The 22,526-nt window shown below is 37.7% G+C and overlaps 2 protein-coding genes across 10 annotated transcripts in view; both read right to left on the minus strand.

Annotated features, from left to right (window-relative positions):
* Positions 1-3,838, minus strand: part of LOC134211110 (H(+)/Cl(-) exchange transporter 5) — a 35,596-nt gene extending 31,758 nt beyond the window's left edge. Inside the window, exons 1-2 of one of the 9 annotated variants that reach the window (XM_062687739.1) lie at positions 3,590-3,838; positions 2,367-2,585 (exon numbers count right to left, since the gene is read on the minus strand). In XM_062687739.1, the coding sequence (XP_062543723.1) occupies positions 2,367-2,474 (108 nt within the window). In that variant the 5' untranslated portion in view covers positions 2,475-2,585; positions 3,590-3,838. Of the gene's footprint in view, positions 1-2,366; positions 2,730-3,323 lie in introns of all 9 variants that reach the window. The other 8 variants (XM_062687738.1, XM_062687735.1, XM_062687737.1 and 5 more) reach the window with 8 other exon arrangements.
* Positions 3,839-11,177: 7,339 nt separating this feature from the next.
* Positions 11,178-21,857, minus strand: LOC134215423 (protein PDF). Its single transcript, XM_062694622.1, has 2 exons — positions 21,569-21,857; positions 11,178-11,749 (listed from the first exon to the last, which is right to left on the minus strand). The coding sequence occupies exons 1-2, from the start codon at positions 21,662-21,664 to the stop codon at positions 11,537-11,539; spliced, it is 309 nt and encodes a 102-aa protein (XP_062550606.1). The 5' UTR covers positions 21,665-21,857; the 3' UTR covers positions 11,178-11,536.
* Positions 21,858-22,526: the final 669 nt, after the last annotated feature.

The following is a 22,526-nucleotide window of genomic DNA, read 5'->3' on the forward strand; positions in this document are numbered from 1 at the left end:
TTATATGTCTGTTTAATATTCTATAGCGACATAATTAAACGTGTATTAAATTAACCAAAGCCCAGTACAATTTTTTGGTATAAGGCCAAGGCCAGAATATAATGAACAATAACAGTTGCTCGCCATGGCACGATGTATTACAAAAACTCAGTTTGGCGGATAGTCAAACGGACCGGGCACCAGAATCTTTGGGTAAGCTTGACTAATATTGATATGAATTCGAAAAGTTGCTTTCAATGGACTTGATAAACGCAGACACAGGCGAACTTATATATTTTGACAGACAACTCTACTATCAGAGCTTAGGGGGCAATTCTTTTTGGACGGACGAGTTTTCTTAGTCGCATTGAAGTATTTCAGTTTTCAATTGTTCTCCGCCAACTCAATAATGAATTTTGGGAAAGAATCTGCGATCATCGAATCCGTACAAGTCCGTTCAAACGAAATCAAACACGATTAATTGAAATAAAATTTAATGTCCGTCAAACTCATCCTGACGTCCTGGTGTCCGGAGTCCGGACCGGCCATCTATCTAATCCTTCTGAGTATTCGCCTCTCAAAGCGAATCAATAAACTTATGTGTATTCCCAGGATTTTAGGCTGTTTTAAGATGAATTGAAAAACGAGGTGAAAATCTTCAAAGCTAAAATAAAAAGTTATGGTTATACATAAATAATTGCAACGAAAAGAAAAATCAGCAGAGCATATTTTGACGTTCAAGAACAAGACTGATGGGTGCCAATATTTTTCAAGAATTCAACGCCTACTTTGATTAAATTGTGTAAATATTTTCTACCTCTTGAATGTCAAAAAGACACTCACTTGGCCGCCATTACCGAGCGCAAAATACTGGATTGCCCCGATTACCCCTAAATGAGCTGATGATTCCATCTTTTAAAGCACTCGATATCTTCTCAATGTGGAAGAGTTATAATCAGTAACAATTGAAAATTTAATTTCTCCATACTCATTTTCATGCAAACTTGAAACGGTTTGTTCAGCTTTTATCCAAAACAGCTTAAATTTTCGGAGGACAATCAGAAAATGGGACAGAATCAGATGAACGTTGTGGAGCAAAATTGATTTTTTGAACCACCCTAATAAGTATGTTTCGTAGGGTATACATAATTGAGCTCTCTAAATAAATAAAAGTGTGCGTGATTTAGCTGTATCCCTCACGCAGTGTTTAAGATGTTTTTCTACAACTGGACTGGATTACCACCCACTTTTATTTTATACATCCTATGTTCTGCGAAACGCAGGACACCTGTCTGGATTGCGTCACTGGCTCGAAAATTAATACACAGGATTTTGTTTTTACACGATTTTTTTTCGCTCGTATTTTTGATCGTGTGACTTCAATTTACCACCAAACTCTTCGCAACATGTTTCAAAAAATCCAGAATAAATCAAAGAAAAATCACATGATAATTAATATACGTTAAACACTTAGGATGAGTGGAAAATTGAGAAAATGTAAATCGCGTAAAAACAAAATCCAGTGTATTCAAAAAGTGCTTTTCGCATAAAAATTATAAAAATATTTGTAAGGCTGTATAATTGAAATAAATTTGTAAAACGAAGTTGAAAATGCAGCGTCCCGCGAAACGCGGACGCCTGGTCACATTAATAGTAGAGCATACTGAAACGGAACATGAAAATCAAATTGAGTGTAACTATGGGAATGATATTTGCTGTTATATACTCCCAGGGGGTTTACTATAAGTAAGAAACATTAATTAAGTTACACTTTCAAATAATAAAGTCTTGTGTTGAGTGTTGAAGTGTTTTATGTATGCATATTTTGTTTTTAGATACTACGCGAATTTACCATATTGTTTCTTCGCCTCATAGAAGCAAGTGTAAATTACGCTACTAGGGAGACTAGGGGGTCAACGATTCTCCTTCCGAGATAAGGTGTAGGATTACCGAAAAGCTTTCAATTATTAATAAATAACTATGGAAATGCTAATTGAACACTATTGGAAAGCAGGCCAAGTTTCAGTTGGAATGTTGAGCCATTGAAGAAGAAGAAGAAGAAGAAGAAGAAGAAGAAGAAGGAGGAGGAGGAGGAGGGGTCAACTATTGGTTCTTATGCCCAACATGGGACAAGAATTATTATGTATGCGTATAACAGCAGTATACATAAGATACATAAAACCAATCAAAAGATCCTAAAAATAAAGTCGCAAATAAATCATCCCTGAAAAAACCTGCAATAAATAAATGATAGGTAAATCTCTTCCCATTTATCTCAATCATAAAACCTAACACAAGTATAATAATTTTTGAATGCATCTCATTTACACGATGATAATAAAACATTTATCAATCAACAAGCATATAAAAAAAGAATATGTATTTACCTTGCGCCCGACCGCTTGATAAGAAGGATGATCACCGCTCAATGGATGAGTGCCAACCACCGTAGATGATGTGGAAATATTGGTTCCTTTTAGAGGGAACTTTTCCATACCGTTGTGATCCGGCTTTTCCAAGTTAGCGGGATATTAAGTTATAGTTTCATCACCTGTTGCACGACTTACGCATTTCATCAACAGCATGCGTTGTAGTTGGTATGAACTCTTATGGGAGGCGTTTTAAATAAATCAAAAGATTCCAAAAGTGGGTGTCTTGAATATTTCCAGGGCTGGTAACGAACGATGATATTGATGGAATAATGGTCTATAAAATTTATTGCACCGTTATAAATTACTTCAAAAACTGGTCTATAAAAATTTAGATTTATGCCTGTATGTTTAGAGATCCAGTAGACGGCAACCGAAGGTTTACGTAGCTCATACTTAGTATTATAAGAACATAACTGAATTGATCGTCGATTTCTCTTCATCGATGTGTTGTTCTAATTAATGTACCTAACAGATTACGGGGCTCCTAAAGATTTTATGGTTTAGTATGACAATGGATGAATGAAACTTGCACTTTGTTTTTTTAGGGGAATTGAGGTTATTGTATATCTTAAATTTATTATAAACCTAAATCCAAAATTTAATGAATCTTGGTGCACTATTTTAAATCAATTTCGAAAAATCAGCAGTCCAATTTCCAAAAAGTTTTAAAATGGATCTAAAACATCAAATTTAGGGTTGTAGCTCAAAAAAAAGTGTTCTATTTTCAACATGTTTTCCAAAATTAAAATAAAACCAATTGAGTTATAACGAAACATAAAATCAATGAAGAGAAATTTGATCGTACCGAGATACAATTTCCAATTTTTTTGTTGCTACTCAGCTAAGAAATTATAACATTTATGTTGCCTTCAAATCACTCAAACGGGGCACGCTACCAGCCCTGAAACTTACTATCACTATTATGCACACGGATCACTATTTACTCCCTTGGTACAAAATGCTGATGTACTGACACGTAGTTAATGCTTGTAGTTGTTTTCTTCTTAATTTTTCAGGAATAATCACCAATAAATTGTTAATCACCAAAGATTTTATCCACGTATTATTTCCTGATATAGACTTTACAATATACTTTTGTACATAACATGTAATTGTATAACACAAAAAGCGATTCCGATCTAAGTGGAATAATGCTTGTACTGGTAGATATTATTCACCGTATTCACATCAGCTGCATTCACTTTTAGGTCAGGTATTCACATCACTATGCGGTATATTCGGTATATTCCTGTATCCTATTGCATTTAACTGTTGACGATTATGAGTCGACACATTAACGACGGTTTGTTAAATTAGTAAATTTGTTTGTCCAAATCAGCATTTATTAAATTTAATATAAATTCACTGTTTATGAGCTTCGCCACCTCTAGTTGGACATTTTTAGATGACAGTTCAAATTTTACTGTTTTGTTTGTTCAACGTGAACGTGATCCATCATCGCGATCATCGCTCTTGTACCCACTATACACTGAAAAGTAAATAGTGGAGAAAAGCGGCAATTATTCGTCCCTAACATTTGAAAAGAGCGAAACTGCTTTTCTAAATAAGGCTATCTGACGCTTCGGAAGCGTTTCCGTATATGAAAACAAACCCTATCCCGTCTGTGCGCGTGCAAGAGAAAGAAGATAAACGTCAGATAGCCTTATAAATACCCGCGTAATCATTTACCGTTCTTCGTATTATTACTAACACACATCGTAATAAATATTCAGTTTCAAATATAAAATATATCCAGTTTTCCGCGAGCGATAATGGCCGCCAGCTTTCCTGCGGGTCAGTCTCTGATTTGACGTTTGTGGAGGTCAACTGCACCCACCGCTCCAAGAATTCTGACCAATGTGGCCGAATATAGACGAATCCAAGTAAAAATAAGAAGAAGACACACGACGGTGTTAACTTTGACAGATCCTACAGCACAGCATAGGAAGATCATTTTAAAATGCTTATAATAAATTCTAGAGAAATTGTAATTAAAATCTGATTAATGTAGGGTACGGACTGAATTACATATTCGGAAGCTTATCTCAATTTTTTGAATATTTTCCAAAAATGTATCTATCATACAGTTCGGAACTTTTTCCGTATCATACTTCATACTAGTATCATACTAGTCTCTGATTTGACGTTTCTGGAGGTCAATTGCACCCACCATTCGAGCATTTTGATCAATGATCGTATACGAAACCCATTTTTTGTTAAATGTCTTGGCTGTGCATATGCACAGCACATGTTTCGAAATGGACAAATTGATATTATCAATTCAGTGCAAACCCGAATTATATCCGCTAACGAAGTTGGATTTTTCACACAATCCATACGTTAAACCTAACTTCGGAAGTGGTGCGCTGTTTTCATTTTGTGATGTGCTATACAGCGCACCACTTCCGAAATTAGGTTTAACGTATGGATTGTGAGAAAAATCCAATTTTGATAGCGGCTATAATTCGATTTTCTACTGAATTTATAATATGAAATTTGCGAAAAAGAATCCACGTTTCTTGAAGGGACTGGAACCCTCAACCTCCTACTCTCTAGACAGGCGTGATAACCCCTACACAACAAGACCACTTAAAGGTCACGTTTGCGGAAAACCATCAGAATCCAAGTACCAACCTCCACCGCGGTTAGCTCTTTTTTGCAAATTGAATATCTTTCGGATGCTCGATTTGTCCAATCTTCACATGTGCTTTACTGTTGTATATCCACAGTCAAGTGAGTGCACCTTGTTTATTGTTCGAGAGCATCACACTCTATCCAGCATTTTACGTGCGCTAATGGCCGCCACAATTTAACTCATGTTCTGGTGGGGTACAATCGATTTGACGTTTGGCTTGTGTCGTTTGACATCGCAGCGATCATCATCATCATGATTTAATCATTTTGATGATCGTTTTTGTGTCAAACGACACAAGCCAAACTTCAAATTGTTTCCACCCCACCAAAAACTGAGCTTGATTGTGGCGGCCATTAGCGCTCGTGAAATGCTGGATGCCCCCAACAACGGGCTGGGCGGATTTGTATAGAGTGCGAATCTATTACACTCTGCTGTGCCAAATGCTTGCTATTTTGCCAAATTTCCAAAGAATTTTCCAAAAACATTCCTCTGGAATTTCAGAAGGAAACTCAGGATTCTAACTGGCAAATCAACGGAACTTGCAACTATGTTAGATTTTGTATTATTTGTTTCTTGATACGACTTCAAATAATTGTTTTACAGAAGTTTTGTTTAAAAAACGGAGCTTCATTGTCTAATTCCTTAATCTCTACGCAAGTTTGTCTTGTGATCAATAATTACTACAAAGTTGCATAATTTGTTATTTCAGAAGAAATTGTGGTTTTGGCAGATTTTTTATTATTTGCCAAGTTTTCCAAGTTGGGTTCCCACACTTTAATGCCCTTGTTGAGTAGTTTTGCTAGGAGGAGTAGGAGGGAGATACAAAAGAAAAAGAAGTACCTAAAATTAAGTACTTTTTCTAACCGTGTAGTGCTGATAAAAGCCATCTCAAAGGGTTGTAAGCAACAGTTTGCTAACTGGGCGCTTTTTAACTGGACTGAGCGTTCGCTAACTGGGCCAAACCCCAGTTGTAAAGCAGTTCTCCGTCAAAAACCCAAATTAATCCACCTAGCGGTGACGATGCCTTTCTCGACTAAATCAAGATATACTGAAGGTGGTAACTTCGTTTTTTTCCAATTCCTATCTACCAAAAATTTTGGCAATTTTGTTTTTCTGTAAAATAAGCAGTTATTTATGACGATCGTGAAATTTTCTTTCATCCATTTTTGACAGAGAAATTATTTCAAGTATTGTTATTTGTAACACATATTGATATAATTGTTATGACTAACTGGTCGGGTTGGTATATAACATCATGGGTCTCCAAGACTTCTATAAAAGGTTCGATTTCGGAGTGAAATGTACACGAACATTTTGAAAATTAAGCCAATAATTCTCAAGGCCGACTAGAATATGACGTCAAATACATTTAAGATTATTCAACCAACGACACCCCCACCCCCCTTCGCCAAGGCCCGATGCCATTTTTGAACGATTCCTAAATATAAATAGAAGACTAACAAAACCGCATACATAATATAATATGGAAATAAGGAGATGTATAAAACGAAAACTATATTCAAATTTGCCCTTGAAATCACCCAAACTTCATTATAACTCCACACCACCCATCAATACCACACACCACCCAAACCAAACAGCATGTTGAATCATCAATGAAACCCCTCTATTTCCACTTCCAATGTATGACACAAAACAAACGCAAACACCACCATGGCCACGAGCGTACGAACCAGCAGTTATGGCCCGTTTACATATAGGCTAGTTCTACCGGACAATGCACTTTCCGACAATACTAGCGCGATATTAGCACAATGTAACCAGGAATTGTCCTCGCTAATAAGCGTTTAAATTGTGCTAATATCGCGCTAGTATTGTCGGATATTGCATTGTCCGCTAAAACTAGCGAATATGTAAACGGGCCATTAATCATGTCGTTATTGGCCCGTTTACATATGAGCTAGTTCTAGCGGACAATGCACTATCCGACAATACTAGCACGAAATTAGCATAATGTAATGGCCCACGCTTATTAGCGAGGACAATTCCTGTTTACATGATGCTAAAATCGTGCTATGTAGTATTGTCGGACAGTGCATTGTCCGCTAGAACTAGCTCATATGTAAACGGGCCATATCGAGTGCAATTTCTGTTGCCAACGATGAAACCACAGAGAAATGAAACTTACAACTGTGTTGGTGCGAATGCTCCGATAAAGTATAAACATCATCGAGTCGCCTCTAAACTTAAAAGCGCGTACGTTGTTCGTCGATAAGTTTTCGTGTTCAAGTTCAACTCGTTCCACATTGCAAGTTTTGAAAAGCTTTGCTCGTTGCGTTAGCGTTATCGATATTGCAGTAGCGAGGTTTCGAACCCATCGAGCGAACGTAATTTATATTACAGTATCCGTTCGATAACTGCAAAATGTTTACTTTTCAGTTAACGAATGCCGTTCGATAACTGCAACGCATTCGAGACGTCAAACGGTTGTCAATCGACGTCTGGCAATAAAAAGCCATCAAAATGTGCAACGCAATGCAGCTGTCATTGAGTCTGACATCAGTTTGAAGTTTAGCGGTCCGATAACTGCAAGACTGTTGCAACTATCGAATTGCAGTTAAAAGCATTGCAGTTAAATGACTTGCAGTTATCGAACGTCTACTGTATAGCATGGTAACTGCTCAATGCTCGCGAGTCCCGATTATATGGGAAAAAATGGAAAACTGCCTAAACCATTTTCCTTGTCAGCTGCGAACGCATTAATCAATCTTGATGAAATTAAATAGCAAGTAATTAAAAGAGTGGCTTTGCGGAATGCAACTTGTTGCGATAAAATCAGTTAAGTCTAAGTACATGAAAATCGTGTGAGTTTTTGAGGTTGAAAAAGTGACCATACAGACACACAAACATACACACACATACATACACACACACAGACATCACCTCGATTCATCAAACTGAGTCGAATGGTATAAGAAACTTTACTGTCAGATGTTCCTGTAAAAAGTTCGTTTTCAGAGTGAAATGATAGCCTTTCGGTACAACTTTGTTGTACGAGAAAGGCAAAAACAAAGACTAGGCTGCGAGGGGAGTCTAAATGGTATATTATTGTCGTTCCATGTAAAACATTGATCGTAATGCATCGTAAAACCCCTCGACAGCCCAGTTAAAAAGTGGCGTAACTGGGCTGATGTTTTAGCCCAGTTGGCGAATGGATGCTGTAATACTAACTGCGGGTTTCTTAGTCCTATTTTCAATTTGGTACAAATATATGTAAAGTTATAGTTTAAAATCATATTTGAAATCAGTAATATTATAAAAAACAAACTTAAAGAAGATGTTCAGTAAATTATGATAAAAAACATTATATTTCACGGGTATTTGCAAAAGATATTTTAGTTACTAGATAAAGATTGTCGCTGTCGTCGCTGTCCGGAACATCTTTTGCTGGCGAGGATAGGGGAGCTAAATGTCAAAGAAGGAAAATCCATACGATTTGACAGGTATGTACCACACATGTTTCGGACAGCAGAACAAAGGGAACCGAAGCGACAATCTTTATCTAGTAACTAAAATATCTTTTGTATTTGCTTACAATTTATTAGATGTGTCGCGAAATGGATTTCATGTCGCGCGGAAATGGCGCGGATTTGGCGCGGGAAATATTTCAGGATCTCCTTAACAATCCTGCAACTGCGAATATCCATCGTCTACATACCACGTCCTTTTCCGGGTTCGCTACTGAATACCTACGATCTACTTGAATCTTTTTCCTCATCCCAAGCAGGAGAAATTGGCTAAATAATACTTGATTCTGTTATTGACACCATATTCTGTTATGAACTAGCCCTGCATAAGAGGTATTAATATATACCGAAGGAATAATACCAAAAATTAATATGCACAATACTTGAGCCATAACATACTCTGTTATTAAATTATATTTCAATACCAAATGCATAACCAATTATTATTCGTTTGGTATTGAAATACCTAAGCATGGTATGCCTTGAGTGTTCTGCATATCTATAAGTTTTTGGTATTATTTTTTGGTAAATCATACCAATTTCTGTTATCGAGGTCGTCGCTCCGAATCTGTGTCAAAAGGTCGAAGGTCAAAAGGTCATAAGGTCGAAAAACAAAAGGTCGATAGGTCAAAAGGTCGAAAGGTCAGAAGGTCGAAAGGACAAAAGGTCGAAAGGAAAAAAGGTCGAAAGGACAAAATGTCGAGAGGACAAAAGGTCGAAAGGTCAAAATGTAGAAAGGACAAAAGCTCTAAAGGACAAAAGGTCGAAAGGACAAATGGTCGAAAGGACAAAAGATCGAAGGGACAAAAGGTCGAAAGAACAAAAGATCGAAAGGACAAAAGGTCGAAAGGATAAAAGGCCGAAAGGATAAAAGTTCGAAAGGACAAAAGACCGAAAGGATAAAAGGTCGAACACAAAAGGTCGAAAAGATAAAATGTCGAAAAGTCAAAAGGTTTGAAGAGATAAAGGTCGAAAGTCAAAAAATTGAAAGTACAAAAGGTCAAAATGACAAAATGTCGAAGGAAAAGAGAGTCGAAAAAATAACAGAAGGTTGAATGAAAAACAAGTCAAAAAAAATATTAAAGTTTCCCGTCTGAAGGCGGTCTTGGGCGTTAGAGGGTTACTAGTTGACTTCAAAATGAAACACAAACATTCACAAATCACGTAAGGGGGAGGGTTGAGCGAAGTGTGACGATCTATACAAAATTTTCAGATGTTTCTTACAAAAAGTCAAACATAGGGGGAGCAGGAGGGAGGGTTGAAAATTGCCTATTTTTGCGTTACGTAATTAATGGATCTTCCCTAATGCAAATTTTGGCAAACCCCTCCCAACTTTACAGCGTAACGTAACGGTTATTTTGTACATTCGTGCATAGTTACTTAAAAACAAATTTTGTGAACAAAAACGTATCATCTTTTGAGCACATAAAAATAAATTTACTGCCATTAGAAGATGGTATGTTAAGCTAAAATTATATATTTTGAATCATCATTTTGATGAAAATGAGTGAAGAACTAATTTCATGAATTACAATTGAAGTTAATAAAGCCTAGAAAAAATTCGATAAAAATAAGAATACCCTATGTTTCAACAAAAAGAAAATTATAGAATGAAATGTTTTCAAGTGTTGGTATTTCATATGCGGTAGAAAAATGCGAAACTCGAAAGAAAAGGTTATGAATAAAAGAATGGAAAGAATCAACAATGAAAATAAGGTTAAACACAAATAAATATTAATGTGCAAAACTCGAATGACAGCCTTTGATTAAAAGAAGGAAAATTCAACAATAAAATATAATCAGGCGAAACACAAATAAATATAAATATGTGAATCAAGAAAGAATGGCCTATGACTAAAAGAAGGAAAAATTCAACAATGAAATATCAGGTAAAACATAAATGTACATGGTTGATCAACACTCGACGTTTTGCCCAATTTTTTCGACCTTCGACCTTTTGTCCAACAACCGCAATTTCTATCTTTTGTTCTTTCAACCTTTTTTCTTTCGACCTTTTGTCCTTCGACGTTTTTACTTTCAACCTTTTGACCTTTCGACCTTTTGACATTCGACCTTTTGTCCTTCGACCTTTTGGCTCAGATTTTTTTTTGTTTCGACATTTGACCTTTCGACCTTTTGACCTCTTGGCTCAGATTTTTTTGTTTCGACCTTTTGACCTTTCGACATTTTGACCTTTCGACCTTTTGACCTTCGACCTTTTGGCTCAGATTTTTTTGTTTCGACCTTTTGACCCTTCGACCTTTTGTCCTTTCAACCTTTTGTTCTTTCGACCTTTTGTCCTTACGACCTTTTGACCCTTCGACCTTTTGACTCAGATTTTTTGTTTCGATCTTTTGACCCTTCGACCTTTTGTCCTTTCGACCTTTTGACCTTCGACCTTTTGTCCTTCGACCTTTTGTCCTACAACCCATTCCATTAACTCCTAAGTAGGTAGTGATTATGAAACCATCATTCACCATTATTCACTTCGTGGACAATGTCGACCTTATAGTTGTAAGTCAATTCACAGACCTCTTCACAGATTCTTTAAGCTTAGTTGGGTAGTATTATCGAAACTCTGTAGAGAATCATGTGTTTTTAAAGAATTTGGTTTTTATGTGTAAATAAGTCAAAAATTTCGAATTCTTTTTTATAAATATTATTTATAGTTTATTTTCGTTTACAGTCAGCGGATGCAACGTGGATTAACAACTTATCTAAAATAGAGAATAACTTTATACAGTCGAATGAACCATTTCATTGGTTTATTCCAAATTATTTTTATTTGCATTACGTTTGCAGCATCAATATGGATTTGGTCTTATCTAGTTCTGTTCTTGATGAGCTAACAGCAGAAGAAATTCAATGAACGAGATATATATCAGTGGCATTCGTTGTTGGTGTGACTAGGACACATTGCACTTGGTTATAGGATATGGCATTCATAGATCCTCGACTTTAGGTGTCATGAAAGTGCCATCAGCAGTCTTGATGTAACGCAGTTACTTTCCTGCGTCGTTCAACTTCTTCGGCAAGCTTAGCAACGAGTTTATGAGTTCTGAGTTTCGTTTCCCGTATCGTTTATCCGAGACTACGTTCACGTAGGGGTCGCGAATGCGATAGAAGCATGCTCGGCACGCAGGTGAACTGTACAATTCGTTGAAGTCGTTTGAATCAGTATTGGCTAGCCACTCCGTTAGTTGCCGCATGTATTGCTGAAAAATAAATAAATATAACTTTAGATTAATATATACGTATTATAAGGTTTAAAAATTTTATTATTAGTTTTGCCTTTCTCGAACAACAAAGTTGTAATGGAAAATTTTATCTCATCTCCAAAACCCAACTTATTCATATTCTATTTCAGACTTAACTTGAGAAACTGATCGAATGTCTGTCCGTGTGTGTTTGCATGTGAGTTACACCAGATGGTTTATTCCACTGAGAGTCCTCCAAGTCCTGACTGACTACAAGTCATATTAAGTTTTCATAAAAATATAATTATAATCCACGTGAAAACATATACAGATATTTTCTAATCAATGTCGTTCGTATCAGGTTCCAATAAACTTCTTTTCGTGGCTTGTAACGATTGGGCTTGATTTTATGCCTTTCTTTTATCGTATATCATTTGAGCAATGTTGCATGTTTAACTGATAGTTACTAATTTGAGGAATGATTAAATGACGCGGGTTGCATTGGGTGAAAGTTCTTTACTATTAGCATGTTTGAAACTCAATGTGCGTATGGACAACATGTTAAAGATTGAGTATGAAAAATGTAGGTAATGTATAACCCTTTGTAAGGCAGATGAATCTAAATAATGAATTAACAAGAACAACAATATGGCACGATGTTGATATGGTATTAAACTCAAATGTATGTTTGTTATACATTAAATAGTTCAGAAACATTGGAAAAATGGTGGCAATATAGTTGCCACTGCTCAGCAAGTGGGACAACACTGATGGCAATATAGTTGCCACTGCCTTGCAAGCGGGAAAACAGGCAACAACAAAAATAAATAAAAGATTTTTAAAAATTAGGTTTTACGTAAAACCAGTCAAATCAAGGCACGTTACATTTTTTAGTGAAGAGTCCTAGTCAAAAAACGCATTATAAGTGAAAAACCCAGATTAATCCACCTAGCGGTGATGGTGCTTTTCTCGACCTTCGTAAAATGTGTTTGCTTGAAAGTAGATGAGCTAGTAGCTAGGAGTAAAAACGAAAAACTTCTTTGTCCGTTATATGAAAATTGGATTATTTTAAGCAAAGATATTGTACATCCAGTTGAAATCGCGAGATCTCGTTTCGGTTTTCAACTTGATCTACAATATGCTAATAAGAATTTCTACAATTTTTTCCTTTTCCAATCTTTTTGATGTACATACCCCTGTTTTATTTCACCCAGTTATATATTTTAAGGATTTTTTGGATGTTTTTTATAACATAAAGCATTTTGGCCATATTTTTTGTGCCCATAGTCCGATCTTCCAAATTTTCAATAGAAAACAATACGACAGGATCCCGCGTCGAATGGAATTTGTTGCAAGTAAATCTGTAGGATAAGTACCAAGTGAGCTAAACTTTTCGCACTTTTGGTGCGAGCACTGCTACACATACATACACCCACAGAGACATCCTCTCAGTTCGTCGAGCTGAGTCGATTGGTATATAACACTATGGGTCTCCAGGCCTTCTGTAAAAGTTTGGTTTTGGAGCGAACATACCGTGAAAATTCATATTTCGGACGCAAACAAACTTCGGACATCCAAATTTTCATGGAAGATTTTTTGAAATATTTCACAGAAATGTTTCAACTTTCTCGTCCGGAAGGCTACATGTTTGGAAGTAATTTTGTAATATTTGGGGCCAGTTAGCCATATCGTTTTGAAGCAATTGTTTATTTGAAAGGCAAACAGAATAAATTAACGAGAAAACTAAACATTTGCATTTAATATTCTGTGGAAATTAGCTGTCCAACGTGTCCGAAATATGAAACAGTGCGTGCGTGTGTCCGAAGTTTGGTTCTAAAAGTAGTCGAAGAATTCTAGTTTTAGTGCATTTTATAGACTGCGACGAACGAATATTAACTTGAGAATCGAATGCTTTGGCTCTTGCCTTTCGGATTAAACTGTACTTGGATGGACATGGTTAGTAGCTTGTGATTAAATTCTTAATTTGTCTAAAAAAGTCCTTAAGTGTCCGAATTATGAATTTGCACGGTATAGCCTTTTCGTATACTTTGTAGACAAAAGGCAAAAATGGTGTTTCGGCCATAACTTCCGATCCCATATTTCGATCTGGCCAATGTTCAATAGGACACATTGGGACAGGATTATGCGTCGAATGCAACTTGTTGCGAGCAAATAATCTGAAGATAAATGCCTAAAAATGAGTGACATTCTTTACGCGATTTTTTCGTAAAAGTTTGCATTTTAGCCATAGCTGGCCAATTTTCTATAGGAAACAATGGGGCAGGAATCTGCGTCGAATGCAACTTGTTGCGTGTAAATTGATCAAGGTTAGGTGTCCGAAAAATAGGTGACATTTTTTTTGTGATTTTTCCATTAAAAAAAGGTAGTTTGACCATAACTTCCGATCCCATAGTCCGACCTGGCCAATTCTCAATAGGAAACAATGAGACAGGATTCTGCAGCGAATGCAACTTGTTGCGAGCAAATCGGTTAAGGATAAGTGCCCGAAAAATGAGTGACATATTTTACTCTATTTTTTTGTATGAATTTGTATTTTGGCCATAACTTCCGATCCCATAGTCCGATCTGGCCAATTTCAAATAGGAAATAATGGAATAAGATTCTGCGTCGAATGCAACTTGTTGCGAGCAAATCAGTTGATGATAAGTGCCCGAAAAATGAGTGACATTTTTTACGCGATTTTTTCATATCAATTTGTATTTTGGCCATAACTTTCGATCCCATAGTCCGATCTGGCCAATTCCAAATAGGAAACAATGGGACAGGATTCTGCGTCGAATGCAACTTGTTGCGCGCAAATCGGTTGGAGATAAGTGCCCGAAAAATGAGTGACTTTTTTTACGCGATTTTTTTGTATGAATTTGTATTTTGGCCATAACTTTCGATCCCATAGTCCGATCTGGCCAATTCCAAATAGGAAACAATGGGACAGGATTCTGCGTCGAATGCAATTTGTTGAGCGCAAATCGGGTGAAGGTAAGTGCCCGAAAAATGAGTGACTTTTTTTACGCGATTTTTTCGTATGAATTTGTATTTTGGCCATAGCTTCCGATCCCATAGTCCGACCTGGCCAATTTCAAATAGGAAATAATGGAATAAGATTCTGCGTCGAATGCAACTTGTTGCGAGCAAATCAGTTGATGATAAGTGCCCGAAAAATGAGTGACATGTTTTTACGCGATTTTTTCATATCAATTTGTATTTTGGCCATAACTTTCGATCCCATAGTCCGATCTGGCCAATTCCAAATAGGAAACAATGGGACAGGATTCTGCGTCGAATGCAACTTGTTGCGCGCAAATCGGTTGAAGATAAGTGCCCGAAAAATGAGTGACTTTTTTTACGCGATTTTTTCGTATGAATTTGTATTTTGGCCATAACTTTCGATCCCATAGTCCGATCTAGCCAATTTCAAATAGGAAACAATGGGACAGGATTCTGCGTCGAATGCAACTTGTTGCGAGCAAATCGGTTAAGGATAAGTGCCCGAAAAATGAGTGACATTTTTTGAGTAGTTTTGCACACACACACACACACATACACACACACACACACACACACACACACAGACATCACCTCAATTCGTCGAACTGAGTCGATTGGTATATAACACTATGGGTCTCCGGGCCTTCTATAAAAAGTTTGTTTTTGGAGCGATCATATAGCCTTTACCGTATACTTAGTATACGAGAAAGGCAAAAAGGTGAAGGTGGAAGTAACACTACGAGGAACATTTGAAATGGCGCTGAGAGTACAGGCAGTGAAAGTCAAGGCAGCGGAGGAGATGACTACGTCAGTTCAGCGGACGATGAAAGCCAACCAGCCCCCATCTTGAGGGAAGTTAAGGATGCCATCTAACAGCTAAAGACCAATAAAGCAGCTGGTAAGGATGGTAACGGAGCTGAGCTCATCAAGATGGGCCCGGAAAAGCTAGCCACTTGCCTGCACAAACTGATAGTCAGAATCTGGGAAACCGAACAGCTACCGGAGGAGTGGAAGGAAGGGATTATATGCCCCATCTACAAGAAAGGCGACAAGCTGGAGTGTGAAGAGCCCCGCACATAGCGTACGTTTGCGTTGCGTTTGACACATTTCCCATGGGAAAACTGTCAAACGCAACGCAAACGTATCCTATGAGCGAGGCTCTTGAGAACTTTCGAGCAATAACCATCCCTAATGCCGCCTACAAAGTGATATCCCAGATCATCTTCCGTCGTCTGTCACCATTAGTGAATGAATTCGTGGGAAGTTATCAAGCCGGCTTCGTTGACGGCCGCTCGACAACGGACCAGATCTTTACTGTACGGCAAATCCTTCAAAAATGCCGTGAATACCAGGTCCCAACACACCATCTGTTCGTTGATTTCAAGGCGGCATACGACAGTATAGACCGCGTAGATCTATGGAAAATTATGGACGAGAACAGCTTCCCTGGGAAGCTTACCAGACTGATCAAAGCAACGGTGGATGGTGTGCAAAACTGTGTGAAGATTTCGGGCGAACACTCCAGTTCGTTCGAATCGCGCCGGATGGACTTTCGTGCCTGTTGTTCAACATTGCGCTAGTGTCATGCGGAGAGCCGAGTGTAACAGCCGGGGCACGATTTTTAACAGATCCAGTCAATTTATTTGTTTCGCGGATGTCATGGACATTGTCGGTCGAACATTTGCAAAGGTGGCAGAACTGTACACCCGCCTGAACCGTGAAGCAACAAAAGTTGGACTGGTGGTGAATGCGTCAAAGACAAAGTACATGCTTGTGGGCGGAACCGAGCGCGACAGGGCCCGCCTGGGAAGCAGTGTTACGATAGATGGAGATACCTTCGAGGTGGTCGAGGAATTCGTCTACCTCGAATCCTTGCTAACGGCTGATAACAATGTTAGCCGTAAAATACGATGGCGCATCATCTGTGGAAGTCGGGTCTACTACGGGCTGCAGAGGAAACTGCAGTCAAAAAAGATTCGCCACCGCACCAAATGTGTCATGTACAAGACGCTAATAAGACCGGTTGTCCTCTAAGAACATGAAACATGGACAATGCTCGAAGAGAACTTGCAAGCACTCGGAGTATTCGAGAGACGGGTGCTTAGGACCATTTTTGGTGGTGGACGGGGTGTGGCGGCGAAGAATGAACCACGAGCTCGTCCAGCTCTACGGCGAACCCAGTATCCAGAAGGTAGCTAAAGCCGGAAGGGTACGATGGGCAGGACATGTTGCAAGAATGCCGGACAGCAATCCTGCAAAGATGGTGTTCGCTTCCGATCCGGCAGGTACGAGACGGCGTGGAGCGCAGCGAGCGAGATGGGCAGACCAGGTGCAAAACGACTTGGCGAGCGTGGGGCGTATTCGAGGATGGAGAGATGCGGCCTCGAACCGTGTATTGTGGCGTCAAATTGTTGATTCAGTTTTATCTGTTTAGATGTAGACTAAATAAATGAAATGAAGTGAAAAAAATTGCGCTTTTGTTCCCAAGGGGAAGCCCTTGAAAAAAAAAACAATTTCATCAAAAGTCCTAAAACCTAATATGTATACAGAAAGACAAAGCATTTTTCACGCTAATCACGCTATAATCTAACACAGGAGATTCAAAATAATTGATACCAACGAGAAACAATATATCTTTTGTTTTTTTTTAACGAATTATAAATGAAAATACTTCCACTCGAAAATACGATCTGTTCGTGATGGCCCGTTTACATATTTGCTAGTTCTAACGGACAATGCGCTATCCGACAATACCAGCGGGATATTAGCATAATGTAAACGCTTATTAGCTAGGACAATTCCTGTTTACATTGTGCTAACATCACGTTAGTATTGTCGGATAGTGCATTGTCCGCTAGAACTAGCGTATATATAAACGGGTCATAAAGAAACTGTTATCAAATTGACATTTCAATTTTTTATGGCTCAAATTCATCTGGTAGCAAATATAGCCACTACATGGGAAATAATAAGTAGAGCTCTTGTTAATAAACAAAAAACATATAATTTGTTGGTGGCAATATAGTTGTCACTGCTTTATAACTGGTTAATGTAATCACTTCCTTCGGAGGAGTTTGCTCCCACGACCCCTATACGCTCGACAGGCACTTTTTTACTGAACTACGAAGGACCTCCGTCATCCTCCCGCAGCTTAGCGGCTCCTGATGAGACCAAATTCCCAACATTTGGCGCATGGTTCCACACTCGGCCAATTTTCATCCAAATCCATGGAGATTTAAAGGTGTGCATCAAACGAGATTTGTGATTTTTCAGACTTTTTCATAGAAATGTCGCCTCCACGTAATAGAAGCATTAGTCGTTAATAGCTCCTTTAGGCTTTTATCTATCACTTTTTTATTGATACTAGGATCTTTAGCGTGCTTATTCTATGACTTTTAAGTAGTTTTAGCTGAAAAAATGTCTAAAAACCAGAAAAATAATCTGGGCGTAGTATAAATTTTCAATATGTGCCCAATTCAATTTTTCCGTTCATTTCCTTCGAGTGTTGCGGAAATTTCATCCATACATCACTTGATACTGAAAAATAATCTTCGGCATGTAATAATGCAGCATAGGGAGAATGGTCTACCCTATTCAAATGTTGAGTATTTCATAAAAACTGCATTATTACATGCCGAAGATTATGGCCGAACTATCGAGGATTCTCTCGTTAATACGACTGTTAAATCCATACATATCAACAAAAACAAAATCATGGCACATATTTGAAAACTGACAACATAATGATTTTAAATGCGTGTTGATACTTTTTAATCCGGAAAATTCTGAATCAGCGAGATCCGGACTAACGAGGTCCGGATAAGCGGGGGGATACTGTACTGGATAGTGGAAAATTTAATTTAACACGCAAAAGAATAACATCGATATCAATAGTGAATTTTTTTGTTTTCTTAATTATTTTGCTTCCAAACGACAAATCGCTTCGCAACAACAATTTCCTTTCAGCTTTTAGAAAGAATTCTATGTATAGTCATTTTGATGATTACATTAAAATAGTTCATGGGCCACCATACGAAACGGTCTTTCACGTAAGGGTCGAAGAAACTAATGTGGTTCGCCGAAGAATAAAACGTATGGAGGTGGACCGTGGCAAACTTTAGTTTGAGAACCCTTTTCTAATGATATTTTTAATTTCACATGTTCAATTTATAGTTGATAATGTAAAATTTGACAAATACACAAAATAATGAATATAACAAAATGATTATTGAAATTTATTTTTTTATGTTTCCTTATGTAGAATAAAAAATTGCCTTATAACGAATTGCATTGTAAAGAGGTTGCTTTATAACCAGTCTGACCTGTCTTGTTTCAATCACAATCGAAACACTACATGTACACACATTTTGCACAGCAGTAATGGAGTACTGCTTGCAGTTTTCAAACTGGCAGTGCCCCAGGGTGTTGAGTTTTGCCTAAAACTATTGATCTATATCGAAAAAATCGTAAGAATTGGTGGTAATTTGCTTAAAAACAGTTTTTTTATTGGTTTCTCGGAATTGTGTAGAATAAATATACAGTGAACGTTCGCTAATTGGGGTTTTTCTAGTTGGGGCACTTTTTAGTTGGGGGTTCGATAATTGGGGCGAAACCCAATTAAAAAGCAGCTAAACGTCAGAATGTGATGTCAAAAACGCGTTGACGTCTTGTTTCCGTGTTTGGCGGGATCGATTTTTTTTGGCGCGTAAAAATTTCCTTTGTTCAATGCAAAAGTAAACAACATTGACGCTTGTCAAAACGCCCCAATTAGCGAACGGCATTCGCTAGTTGGGGTGAGGTCGTGCCTCAATTAGCGAACGATCACTGTATATGCAGTTTCTCAAACAAATTTTTCAAATATTCTATATAATTGATAAAAATATACCGAAGGTACCGGAAGATATCTCTAGAACAGGGCGTAAAAAACTTCTATACATTCATCATCATGTGATCATATTGTTGGCGTAACACCAAATTAAAATTCGAAAGTCGGGACTTCCGAAGCGAACTTTCTTCCGAAATTTCATCTGTCAAACAAATTGATGCGTTGTTTAGTACATCCACAGATAACAGATGTTGAGGCTAGCATCCCATACGTGTGTAAACATCCGCAACCGTTAATTCAAATGTATTTTAAATTGGGACCGCGTTTGGCAATCGATTGGAGATGGCGCAAGAATCATTGTTATTGAAAACGCAGCCCGATTGCGGCTGTCAAATGCATTGGCTGCGTTCGACGGTTGTAATTCAGCTGCAATGTAAATAAATACTAAGGTATGGAAATCCATATATTGTGTGCGTGCCTTTCGTGTATGGCGAAAAAGCTTTCACTACTACATTCGAACGAGCTCCCATAAGAAGCCGTGCAAATATGTACGTCACCATTTGCTGTTTACATTTTCCATCATCCACTAATACACTTGCATTTGGTCTTCTTCCTCACCTTCTATCTATTCTCATTGATTCAGCTGCATCCTTATGTACTGCCGCAATCAGTTGAGTAGATGGCAGTAGTGGGCCAACGTATATCAATTCAAAAGTTTACACAGCATTTTCAATAAAATTTGTTCTAGCTTCAATGTCTGTTATCTGTGGTACATCTTTAGGCGGATCCAGCGCACTACTTCCAGAGTTGGGTAAGTTGCGTGATTCTGATTCAACTTCGGTATAAAAGGGGAATTAAGTTTGTTCCGGATAGACAATTCGCGAAGTCGAAGCAAAATTCTTCACACAACCAATGACAGTTCTTTATGGGTTTTTTTACAGTAGAGCAACAGAGAGGGGGAGATGGCGGCCATGTTCCACTTAAATTCTGACAGATAGCAATGGGATTTCTCATAGGAGGGAAGAGCAGAATTTGCTTCGACATCGCGAATAGGGTAAATGATGTATTTTGGACAAGCGCAGGACATTCATTAGAAAATATATCGAGATTGAATAGTATAAAACAATTGAAAACCACTAGGTTCATCCAAATACATAACCTATGATTAGTCTTGTGTCTCCATTGCCCAATTTTTGAGTAAATTACGTTTACTAGGTGTAAACTGTGATATACTGCGAACTGAAATATTTTCTTTTTGGACATCAAATATATAATTTCGACATGGAAAATGCATATATTTTGGACAGAGTCATTTTCTCCTAATTTAAAAATGGCCAACTACAGATCTCAATGGTATGACTTACCTACACGTATCCACATTCATTTAAAGGCATTTATTTGCTTAACTGACATAGATTAAACCAGAAATTAACATTGTTTCGCAATCTTATCGATATCATTGAAAACAGCCTGAAAGTTGGCAATTAATGGTTCATCCATGTACTGTACATGGGGTGACCAATAAATGTCTGATGCATAAAACATAACTTCATTTTGGTCACCCTTTTTCATCCGTCTCAAGTTCATGTTAAGCGATTGGAATATGTTAGTATCTCAATTACAATCAAACTTTGGCCGCAGGACCTCAAGGTTGCCGTTTGAACCAATTTAAACGTGTTTCAGGTGCATGTTACGAAGAGTCCTATAATGCATGTTCTCCTGCATACTGGCGTCCAGCAGGCACTTTGGTAGAAAGCTTTACATTTTAGGTAATTTTAAAGATAAATAATAGTTGATTTGTGAATTCTCATTAGGAGCCGCTAGAGTTGAGGTAAAAGTATGCAATGATCATACTTTCGATAAATATTTTCCTACATATTATCTAAAATTGATCGAAGAAGCTCAGGCTTGTCCAAAATATGTACATGTCCAAAATATATCATTTACCCTAACTTCCAAATTGTTTTTAAACTTTTTTATAATACACCACAAAAAGAAACTCTTACATCATTTTCTATATCCGCCAAATCCGTATCGTAGGATGGCAATGATGAACACATGCTGAAACACAAGCAAACCACCACGAAAAAAGTCGCTTTCATGTTGACCGTTTATGTGAGTTGTTCCGTCGGTGTAATCCTTTTTTCACTTTGTCCTCGGATTCAATGTGATTGCTGAATGTAATGTTCACTGTTCGATTGTGACGATGTTACTGTTTCCTATCTTTGTGAATTCTCCAATTTATATACTATCGAGGAACATCGTTTCAGTTAAACATTAACATTCTCTTGAAGAACAGCGACCCCCCATGTGGTTTTCACCGTTTACGACCGTTTATGTGGGCAAATACGCTTTCCCATTGGAGTCCGTTCGTGCATACGCTCTTCCACTGTAGTTTGTGCTGCATAAAGCAGATGATGTCTTGTCAATAACAGGTATCTGCTAGATATTACAGCAATATCACTACATATACATACTATGTACAGCTAGATTCAGGACCATCTCTGTGATCTCATCTCGTGTGATCTAATTGACTGAGTATTGCTGGTGAAATAATTATGCGTAGATTTTCCAGGATAATGACAAACGTTGTAAACGTGAGCTAATCTGTCTATTGCAGACATCCTTTTATTTTCAATCATATTGAATTAGCGTAAACCTTGTTATCGATTTAAGGGAGACCAGTGTAGCTGACACATGAGATAAACTGCCATTTTTCTCCACCTCCGCCATTGGAAGTAGTTCATATATTCGCCTCAATTAGATAGCTTGCTATAACTTTTGTTATATCGGAAACATTCTTTAGCTTCACATTTACGATTTTATGTATGGACGCAGTGAGGGGGTTGAAGGTTGTCTAATTATGTTTCACAAAAATAGATCATCACAATAATAAAATTACGTAGATGGATCATTGCGTTCTTTCATTGAATGATACCGTTTTGAGTCAAATCCCGAACAGAC

The sequence above is a fragment of the Armigeres subalbatus genome, chromosome 2 (genome assembly GCF_024139115.2).
Source record: "Armigeres subalbatus isolate Guangzhou_Male chromosome 2, GZ_Asu_2, whole genome shotgun sequence".
In the NCBI taxonomy this organism is placed as follows: Eukaryota; Metazoa; Arthropoda; class Insecta; order Diptera; family Culicidae; genus Armigeres; species Armigeres subalbatus.

Bases quoted from the DNA above. Each gene is read 5' to 3' on its own strand.
- LOC134215423 (XM_062694622.1), bottom strand. From the start codon at position 21,664: ATGAAAGCGACTTTTTTCGTGGTGGTTTGCTTGTGTTTCAGCATGTGT. The intron at 11,750-21,568 runs GTAAGAGTTTCT...TTTATTTTTCAG, and splicing joins TGGCGGATATAGAAAATGAT to CAATACATGCGGCAACTAAC.